The 11661-nt window shown below is 32.0% G+C and overlaps 1 protein-coding gene across 1 annotated transcript; it reads right to left on the bottom strand.

The window, feature by feature from the left end:
- Positions 1-1411: 1411 nt before the first annotated feature.
- Positions 1412-2050, bottom strand: LOC18055045. Its single transcript, XM_006450646.2, has one exon. It carries the CDS (start codon positions 2003-2005, stop codon positions 1445-1447), a length of 561 nt encoding a protein of 186 aa, XP_006450709.1. The 5' UTR covers positions 2006-2050; the 3' UTR covers positions 1412-1444.
- Positions 2051-11661: the final 9611 nt, after the last annotated feature.

The raw sequence follows: 11661 nt of genomic DNA on the forward strand, positions 1-11661 counted from the left end.
ATTTTTTAATTTATTATCTTAATATAATTGGTAAGAATAATAATCTCTTTAAAGTTAATGATTTTATTTACTAATTAATAAGGATAATTTTAAATTTTTATGATATATATATAACTGAGTATAAAAATAGTTTTCATAATCATATTTTGAAAAACTACTCCTTTCTTACATTTTAAAATCTGCGGGGTAATTTTACCAAGAGTAAATTTTTTAAAAAAAATTACCAAACATTAAAATTAACTTTTAACTTTTCAAAATCACTTTTTAACCTCCCAAAAGTAATCGCAAATGAGCCATAAGAAGACATTCTTGAACTAGTTGATAGTACTATGAATGAAAATGGAAACAACTAGGGCAACTAATATGATGTGTCTCAATAAATATTTTTTAGTTATGAAATAGCATTATTGCTTATAAATATATTTTGTAACCACATATTTTGTCACTAAAGATCATGTAATGTCCTAAATTACTTAATTTTGAAGGCAATTATTTACCGCTTAAAAAACTATATCTTTTTGTGTCTAATATATACTATTTGTGATTAAAAAAATTTTAATTTAAAGACCAATTAATAAATCTCAAAAATCGAATTGTTGGTTGTAAAATATAACTTTAGTCAAGACGATACTATTAGCTACAATTTCCAAAGTTTGTCACTATAATTACTACTCCGTGACCAAATTTTTGAATTTCACAAAAAAATTGTCTTAAAAAGTCTAATTTCTTGTAGTGAGAACTATGAAATAAATAGTTTATTAGGTTTTAACCTCAGTCCTAAACTTGGTTTAAGATTGAGTTGTTTGGTAGTTTATATAGAAGATATTCTCAATAAGATCTAAAAAAAATATGTTTACCGCAAAATGAAATAATGGTGATATAAGAATATTGCTCATTTTCCATTCATTTTTTGCCACGTTTAAACGAACATTTTCCTGATTGTTTGAAATATATGAAGTACTTCAAAACAATAGGAAAATTTTTCCCAAAAGCTAAATCAACTTACTCTCATTTACATGTGTAAATAAACAATTTTCTGATTGTTTGAAATACTCACGGCCCAAAAAAGTGGTTGTAAAAGGTAGCAATACTATTCCAAGTCACTCAAAATGTTTCCAAAAGATAAATCAACGTACCGCTAATTTACATTTCTAATTTTGGGATTGACAATAAGTTACAAATAAATTTATATATTGTCCACTAAAATAGTACTTGAACAACAACTTCTTACATATAATAATAATACAAACTTGTTAATAGAAAGCATGATTATATATGTAATACAAACAACAGAAAGCAAATTCTATCGTTTCGCAAAGTATGGTTTCCTGGAACATGATGGCCTAGGTAGTGTAAATGATGATCTTCTTCTTAAAAGTTATCTTTAACTCTATATAGAAAGAAAATTAAGAAATTAAAATCATCAAACTGGTATCCTGACTAGTTAGTTGATTATTTTCAGATCATTAATGTCCCTTGTAAGTGCCGGTATACAACTGGAGCTCCTTGCAATTCCTCCTCTCTTTACGTTACCGCCCTTTTTATCCCTAGGACTTATTGACTTAGCCCTAGAATTCTTCAACACCTCTCTCATGGCCTCAGCTTGAAACAATACCGGATGAGTCCTACCAAACCTATTGAACCTCACACATGCACTCATGTGCTCATTCAAAGCCTCTTCTCTCTTGCCTCCATTCTTCTCCATCTCTTCATTCACAGCTTCTGAACACAACCCACAAATCATTTTTCCTGAAAACTTTTCTCGCACACGATTTATGTATTCGGCTGTGCACTCTTCTGACATGCCACAGCACTCGCATTTTGCATCCTCAACCTCAGATATCAGTGGAAGCTCTCCCTTTGCATCGAACTCTTCTTTGCTTAGCTCGAATAAGATATCCGATTTTGTTCTCTGAAGAGTTTCGTTTGATAGTCGAGGCTTGTGAACAAAATTGTTGTTGCACCTTGAGATTGAACCAACAATGTTTTCCCTGTTTGGTGCCATGGATAATATTGGAAGATATATAAGAGACTTGAGAAAATTTTCTTAGAGAAGAATGTTACGACATTCAAAATTTGATCTAAGGAAAATGATCCTACGATTCAGTTTATATAGCACTTCCATTTTCTCTAGAAACCCTAGAGGAAATTTATGTGGACTAAAGGAACTATACGTCAACAAATAACGTAAGAGATAGAAAAGAGTCTTGAATAAGCTAGATTTTTCATCAAGATATTAGAAATCACACTTTATTTTCATGGTTAATACTGATTACCTAGCTAACACGTTGATAGTTTAGTGGGTTTACATGCAAATTAGCGTTATATACATGATGAAATAAAAAAGAACATTCACATGATTGACTATTGCAACCACATAAGTTGAGCATTTAATAAGGGCCATTTTCCTTTTTTCCGTTAAAAGCTATAAAATTAAATACAAAGTAATTTGCTTTAGCTTTTCTTTGTCTTGAAACAACAGAACACAGATTGATCCAAAGAACTCTAATATGATCACGAGAAATATATCAAATCATGTGAGTGAGAGAGGGAGGGCTAGAGAGTTGAAGTTATCATAAAATGCAAGAAGTAAAATTTTTTATACTTTCTCTTTCACATGCATCTTGGAGAAAAGAAGGAAAAAAGTTGACCAAGAAAGAAAGGAAATTGAAAGCTCTTATTAAAAGTTTGTCTTTTGGATATCAACACAAAGGTCGTATTAATTTCGGATTTCTTTTAAAGGGAAAAGCAATAGTATAATTTATCCAGTTGAATGGACGTTGCCCTCTCTGTTGAAGACGCATGCATTAATGTATATATCCTAATTAGTTTAATTATATATGGAGAGAGGGTGTTTGTAATTAGGGATACCGAACTATATTATAGTTAGGGATAAGGTAAAAGATTAAAAAAAAGATTAATTTCATATTGCCCTCTCGTTAAGTGATGACCTTCAAATTGCCCGCTTTATTATTGAAAACATTAAGATACCCCTAACTTGTTATCTCTCCGTTTGTTTAAAAAGTGAAAAGAGTAAGATGGTATTTGTATAAATCTATAATGGTCGTTAAGCATAGAAGGACGTGGATGACAATAACATGTGCAGGCAACATCAAATCAATCAATATTTTCAACCTAAACCCATTTTGTTCTAGTTATATTAATTTGTGGTGTAAATGTAAAAAAAAATTAAAATTAAAAAAGACAAAGGAAATATAGATGGTGTAATATAGAAATTAACATTTGCAGGAAACATCAAATCAATCAATATTTTCAACATAATCCTATTTTGTTCTTTTTTTTTACTGACTATGACAATCAGACTATAACTCATATTATATGAGATTATTACTAATATTTACAATCAAACTATAATTCATATTTACATAAGATTATTAATAAGACTAGTTTACATAAATTCTTTTTGAAGTACTGCCCAAATTTTTACCCTCACTAATATTCGAAAAACGTTTACTCCACTCACATTGGTAAGGGAGAAGACTGCATTCACTCAATTATATGTTACAAGTAAGGAAGGACTCAAAGCCCCCACAATACTTTTATAGGGGCTTGAATTGCTGCCCTCACAACAGCCACTTGGCCAAAGGCCGAGTGACTAACCCTATTTTGTTCTAGTTATATCAATGTGAGTGTAAATGTAAAAAATTAAAAAAATATAAGACAAAATAGACGATGTAATATAAAAAACGAAAGCTTTACTTTCGCACCAAAGTAAAGCTAAGTGCTTGTACTGTACAAACAGTCGTAACTTGTAAGACTTCATTGAGTCAAAAAAAAAAAAAAAGCACCATTGAAGACAATTTGACCACGAAATTGGAAGGAGCAAGATAAACTGATGCAGTAGCAACAGAGAATCTGAGTTTGAACAGCCTCTTCTAACAGTTGAGGTAAGAAAAAAAGAACTTTTAATAACATTTTACTATCACATTTTGTTTTAGGCTGTATGTTGGTAGTTATGGAATTCTGGGTTTGATAATATTAGGTTAATGACACTGCATTAAGATGTTAGTCGTTGATTTTGAAACAATATTGGAAACCCTCAATTTTTATAAATTTTGGGTTTTTTGTTTGTAGTGAAAAACATAGGAAATTCTTGCCTGTTTTTACACTTACAATATTGAAAACGACAGAAGCTAATAAGGAATTATGTTCTTTTTGTTGGTTTTTATTAGCATTGCAAGTTATAATTGTTTGGTTATGGCTGTGAGGCTTAGTGTAAGTGATGATTCTGAAATTTGAGTGGGTGGGTTCTTGTTTAACATTGTTTCTATTGCATTGTGCTTACTGTTGAATAACCATAACACTTCTACTGAATAATTTGTGTAATGAGGTTGTATATACTTGTTCCGTGGGAATAATTTTACATGTGCGTGTATAACTTGTTGACAAAATTTGTTATATACTTTTCTTGTGTTTTACAATTATTAGTTTGTTACAAATTATTTGACTGGTAGTAGTATATGTAAGGATTATGGATTTTGTCTGGTAGTAGTAAATATTGCAAACTATTATCAGTTTGTTGTAAACTATTTGATTGGTAGTAGTATCTATGTGTTGTGATGTATAGGAAACAAAATTCAAGGTGTAAGTTTTTTTTAACTTTATGGTTGTAAAGTAGGATGTTGGCCTAATAGACTCAGATTTTCTAAGTGATCTTGATTAATGTGAGACAAGCTTTTGGGCGAAACATTTGGCCTCTTGAGAGGTTTGTCCTTGAGTTACATTACCCTGGAATGGAATAAAATGGGGCAATAGAGAATGATAATGAAATATATTATCTGTGGCACTTGTTTAAAGAGAAAAGGTACAAAGATATTGACTTTCATATGGAGCTACTACTGCTGAATTTGATGTATTTAATGATGGCATTTAGACTATTGTCGCTGAAGCACCACAACCTTTTGAACCAACACCTGTTAAGAAGAGCGGTAGAAATATTATTAATATTCCAAGGAAAAGAAGAAAAGAGAGAGACTTACCCTTGCCCCTGAACCTAAACTTATCATTTTATCAACCTCTGCTCTTGAACCTGTCGTTACATCACCCTCTCTACTTGAGTCAATACATAAAACTAAAATAAACCTCAACATGAAGCTGAACAAGTCGTAGCTGCTCCTAAAGTATTAACCAAACATGATTGTAGGCCACCTATGACAACAACAGTCAACATATTAACCCCAAAGAAAAAATCACTGTTGAATCTTCATTTTTTATGGATAATATGGTTATTGATATCAAACAAATATATGAGGTTGAGGTCACTCCACAGAAGGCCTAGAGGACTAAAAGAAAATTTCTAGAGTCAACAGGTGGTGGAGACCATATTCAGAGCTTTAAGAACCTTTAGGACTATGCTCACATCATAAAATAACATATGTCATGTGCACTAACAATGGTTAAAGTTACAAAATCACGCACCCTTACAGACAAGTATGGTACTAAATGTTCATTATCAACTTCCCAGAACTTAAAGATGGTTTCAAGGAGGGTTGTAGACCATTTTATTAGTCTTAATGGATGTTATTTGAAAGAGTCACTCGACAATGTACTGTTATCAATAGTTACACTTGATTCAAACTAAAGGATCTTTCCATTAGCAGTATGTGTGTAAGTCTAAGAACACTAAGCTAAACATGGTTTATAAGGCATTTAAAGGAGTATTTGATTGATTCAAGGCAATTAACCTTCATGATTAAGGATGGCAATTGTACCCGCAAACCCGCCCAAACCCACCCGCCAAAACCCGCCCGTTGCGGGCGGGTTTAGTATTATAAATTAAAACCCGCATATCGATGCGGCTGGGTTTGGTATTAACCTTATATCTGGTGGATACCCGTATGTATATCCACCAAACCCGCATGGATATCCACCAAACCCGCAATATTTTTTCTGAATATTTTTAATTTAATTTAAATCTAAAAATGTATAAAGAAAATAATGTCATTAATTAAATTACCAAATAACCAAAGGTTCAAAGTTGTGTATGTGTGTATGTGGCCCATCTCCTATTTTAAAGTCATAACCTAAAGAAAACTAAAGGCATTTCCCTTCGAATTAGTATTTGAAAATATTAATCTTAATTATTATTATAGGCATTGTGTTGGATGGGTGCTTATGGTGGTGAATGAAATGAATATCTTCTCTTGGAGCTTGTTTTAAATGATAATATGAAATGTAATTATTATTTTTAGATACTAGTTTGTGTTTTTTAAATGGATTTGTGTAATTTATACTTAAATTTGAGAATTTGTGTTGAATTGATGTGGAAATTTTAATTTTTCATTTATATTGTTTAAATATAAAATTGAGTATGTTATATGGAATTTGAGGTTATTATTATAAATTTATATATTAAACATTTGTGATTTTAAATACGGAAACCCGCAAAAAATCCGCCGGATACTATTGCGGGTTTGGTAATTGTTAAAACCCGCTGCGGGTTGCGGGTGGGTTTTTTTAAAAAAATCAAAACCCGCTGCGGGTTGCGGGTGGGTTTGGTAATTTAAATTTTGTGCGGGTTTGGGTTTGGTAATGGCAAACCCGCTGCGGGCGGTGCCCATTGCCATCCCTATTAACGACGGATAGACGGAATGGCGTACTAAATGCCTTAAACTTGGAGTTTTACGGATCACAAAATAGATATGTAAAACCTTTAAAATTATTACCTTTTATTGATTTATTATAAAATTCTAAGTTTTTTTAAGTTTATACATTTGTATGATTTAATTAACCCAAAATATAATCCAAGTGTTGCCTAATGTTTTCAAAATTTAAGGGGGTAATTTAAAGTTTTATCAGTTCACCAGAGGGTAACCCAAGATTAATCTTATCACTTCTTTCTTTTAACAAATACTGTGTAAGACGTGTATTTTCCAACTTGACTCAAAAGTTTCCTAATGTATAGTTGAGAAGTAAGTACTAAAAGGCTGTCAAGATTACAAATAAGGATAATTATACAAAAGTAATGAACAATCTAATGAAGTTTGATGCAAATACTTTCAATTAGCTAAGGAAAATCAACCCAAAATATTGGTCAGATCATGCTTTTGAAAAACCAGTCAAATGTGATCATACAACAAACAACATGACTAAGAGTTAGAATGCATGGCTTGGAGATATAAGAGAGGGACCAATAATCACCTTGATGGTGCATATAAAAAATAAGATGATATATACAATCATAGAAATAAAGAGGGAATGTCAAAGATAGTGAACTGGAGTTCCTTTTTATATTAATAAGAAAATGAACAAATTATAGTTGGAAGGTTCTATCGTGTTATACTAGTAAGTGAAGTGTTATTTGAAGTTAAGGATATCAATAAGTCGTGTATGGCTAATAAAAAGTCCTATGTAGTTAATTGAGAGGATTATACATGTGACTGTTTTCAGTGGTAAATTAGTGGTATATCATGTAGTCGTACAATGCATTGTGTAACTCATTTAAAGCTTACTTATCAAGCATATGTTGCTCCTTGCTTCACAAAAGAGACTTTTCTGAAATGTTATTCAAGCATCATTCATCCTCTACTCGACAAGTCTAAGTGGCCACACATAGAGCCTGATGAAATCTTGCCTCAAAATGTATCAAGACCCCATCCCATAAGAGAAAATTCACAGTTTCATGTATATACTATAAAGGCATTGGGCACAATACAAGATGTTGTCCTCATAACCCAACCAATGCAAGCAAGAAGACTATAACAATGATAGTGAAGCTTATACTCCAGTGTGTTCATAAATTTATATTTTTTCCCCAATTACCACCATCTATTTCATTATCCTCTAATGACTTTTATTACATTCATAATATGTAGACACATCAGAACACTTTGGCAATAACTTCAAGCCTTGGTGCATTATTTCTATGAATAAATGGTTCTGCCTTAATGACAAGGACAAGCACACATACACAAGTAAGGGTTTTGCTACCTCAGCAGCTACAATACCCAGTCCGACACCAACAACACAACTATCATGTTTGTTCAAATTTTATATCCAAGAAGATGGGGTTAATGATTTTATTTGCTTATCAATGTAAGTTAGTTTATTCGTATACTTCTTAGAGATAAGGATAAGAGTGTAATAAGTATGATATGATATAAAGTATGTAATGAGTTGTAAAGTAGATTCCTTAGTGATAAGGATCAATAATGTAAATAGTGTGTAATAGTAGATCCCTTGAGCCTATAAAAGGGAGCTCATGGTTTGTGTCTAGGCATCAAGTCTTGGAGTCCAACCTTGTATTTGTAAATCTTTTATTCCTCTTGATAGAAGTAACCTTCGATTGTTGGTTATTATTTTGAAAAAATGGTGGCTTGGTACGAAGGCGAATGTCAAAGAGCCCCTCAACTAACCAGAAGAGCAGTTGCTATGAGGCTTGTAACAGGATTCATAGGCTCGTTGAGAAGATAGTGGAAATAAAACTCACGAGAGAAGAGAGACAACACATACTAAGCAGGGATGACCCTTGTGGAAGCCTTCTAGAAAATCTATCCTTAGATTTCTTAGGGCAATTCACAAGAGAAGAAGAGGTTACAAAAAAGCAATTTCTCCAAAACAAATGTTGTGATGTCAGAAAAATGGAAGAGTTTTACTTAGAGCAGGAAAGGTTATACTATACCTTTTACAAAACCTCGGACACCATCCACAGAACGTTCATGCTGAACATGCGCAGGACCAGTTGCAGAAATGATGGAGGCAAAGCTAAAAGCTGATGCAATTGTTGATTTATCATTGCTCAGCATAGCCAAACTCTATCAAATGGTGATGGAATTAATCCAAAGCCATTGCAGATCACAAGACTTAAGGAAGCACATGAAGCACATTGAAAAATCATCTTTACAGAAATTTTGCAATGGGGAACTAAATAAATTTGGTTGCCAACATACAGATAAAATGTGTTATTGCAATACTAGCAAACTGAGAAAAGAGAAAAGGCCCTGAAAAGCTTATAAAGGAAAGAAGTGCCGCTTCATCAAACGGCGGAAACAGAAGAAGGGCTCTGGCAAGTGTTTTATCTGTGGAAATTTTGGATAGGTAGATCAGTATCCAACAACTTTCTAATGTGGAGGATCCGAAGTATTTCGGCAACCACAGAGCATAATATTGTTGCACACCCAGGGGCTTCCTTTTGGGAAATATGGCTTTGATACCAATTCAAAATAATAACCAACAATCGAAGGTTACTTCGATTAAGAAGAATGAGAGATTTACAAATACAAGATTGTACTCCAAGACTCGATGTCTAGACACAAACCATGAGCTTCGTTTTATAGGCTCAAGGGATCTACTATTACACACTATTTACATTATTGATCCTTATCTCTAAGGAGTATACAAATACACTGAATATATGTATATTATTATCAAAATAATAACCAACAATTGAAGGTTACTTCTATTAAGAGGAATGAGAGGCTGTCTGGTGAGGCATGGTCCATCAATCTTTATAAGGTAAAGACACAAAATGTTGTTCTCTAGCTCAAAACTGATTAGAAACTTCTACACAGCATTCTAAGAGCTCTTTGATCTGGATTTCATATTTATGGATAGGGTATATATATATAGGAAGAACAAATCGTGTGCTATCAAAATATAATGAATTACAACTTTTGATAATGAAATTCAACATTTTGATTACTTATGTTCATCTCCACTTATTTATCTCTATTATTTAAGCCTTGTAATCAACCTATTTTATTTTCTGCCCAAGATGATAAATGTACATAATATATAGTGACTGCATTATGATAATAGTATACAATAAACTATTTATCTTGTTTGATTTTGCAATAAGCTTGGTGGTCATTACTATTAACTTCTTATTTTTATAATGGAAAATATGGTTCTTTTCTTCATCTTGCAACTTACCCAACCCTCTTACACCACCTAAAGTAATCGTATCCTACCTTCTCACATTCGTAATAAAGCCTCTTAGGATTTACAGTAGATTAAAGAACTTTGATTGTTGCTCACTCACCATAGTTAGTACACGATTTATTTATGAACTTGATGACCTTGTCAATCACTTGTAACTTCTCTTCTTTTACTTCATCAAAAAAGTTATAGAGCTTTCCTGAGGACGGCATTCTAAAAGGCTGGTTTTCAATGCCTTGTGTAAAGGGGTCTTTGTAATCATGAGATAACGTTGTGATAAAAATTTAAATTTTGAGGTAATGGCATACTTGTAATTACATTACATGACACAACTACAAATAGGTCAACAAAATTTCAATTTGATTTTTTGTGTTATTGTAATTTGCATGTGATAACATGGCTTATAATTTACTTAACTAACATGTCTAATTCAGGAAAACTACTTATTTATTCAGGCTCATTAAGTCATTTCAACATTTTTTTTTTATCTTTTCTTCCATGTTTACATATTAATATTTTAATAGTTAACTTTTTACATTTTTAATGACTTGTCATATATTAACTACTTTTGTTGAGCTTTATAATTCTATTACGAGAATATTCTGTTGGAGTAGGGGTGTTTTTGCACTTTCATGAGTTAATGACGGTCAATGGTTAAAGATAACGGTTTTTGAGGGGTAGCTTAGTGTTTTCAATAGTAAGGGAGTAGTTCCAAAATTGTCACTTCACAAGGAAAATAATATATATGGTATCTGAGTCGGTGTCTTTTTAATCTTTTAACTTTCTCTGAATGTAATATGGTCAGAAATTTCTAATTGAAACATTTTTAATGTATACATTGAGAGAGAGAGAGAGCTACAACCCTTATGTTTCTTTTTGATATTTTAATTTGGAGCCCCCTACGTTACGATTAATGTAACGTATACTCACACACAGCAACAGTACTCATTAATAGGACCCACCACTATTGTTATGTGTGGACGTATGTTACGTTAATTGTAACGTAGCACTGGTCTTTTAATTTTAATTTTAATTTATGATCTTCCTCTGGGCTTTCTCAATTAATTAGTACTACTGACCAGCCACAATCACCCCTGCAATTGCAGGTTTATGGGTTATTCGGACCTTTCCATGAACCAAGTTGGCAATTTGTGATTTGCCTAATAAAGTATTTGGCTTTTTTTTATAGTTTTTGTGGTGCTTTTATTAATTTCAGCCATAATTGACAAACCACTGCCCTTTTTGTCTCTTCGATGCATACATAAGATTTTCTTAAATAAAATAAAATAAAATAAATAGATGGAACCTATACAAATAGATATCTGAATTGTTTCATAACATGGTTGTATAGATAGAGGCACTTCAACTTTATAGTTGTAGTATTATAAAATTTATAATGCACAATAGGGTGTGGTTATTTGAACCCAAAAATTTATTTTGATACTCATTTTCTTAACAAACCCTTTATTGTGATTTAAATTTTAAAATTTTAATCTATAAACTACTCTATATTCTAAACTTAACCCTAAATTACAACTTCATATTCCATTTATGTCCCTTTCAATCTATCAAAATTAAACTCTAAACATTCTTCTCCCCCCCCCCCCCCCCCAATTCCTTGTTTGATCGTTAACAAAAAATTAAGAAATGAATTTTTCCTAAGGAAATACTGATTCGATATGAATTAAAAGTTCAAATTCCCAAAAGTTGTTAGAAAGCGATTGTATTCAAATCAAGATATGATTCATGTAGTAAGATTATTCT

This window comes from Citrus clementina, unplaced genomic scaffold (genome assembly GCF_000493195.1).
Source record: "Citrus clementina cultivar Clemenules unplaced genomic scaffold, Citrus_clementina_v1.0 scaffold_1, whole genome shotgun sequence".
NCBI classification, from domain to species: Eukaryota; Viridiplantae; Streptophyta; class Magnoliopsida; order Sapindales; family Rutaceae; genus Citrus; species Citrus x clementina.

Excerpts from the sequence above, each read along its gene's own strand:
- LOC18055045 (XM_006450646.2), bottom strand. The coding sequence starts at position 2,005 with ATGGCACCAAACAGGGAAAACATTGTTGGTTCAATCTCAAGGTGCAAC.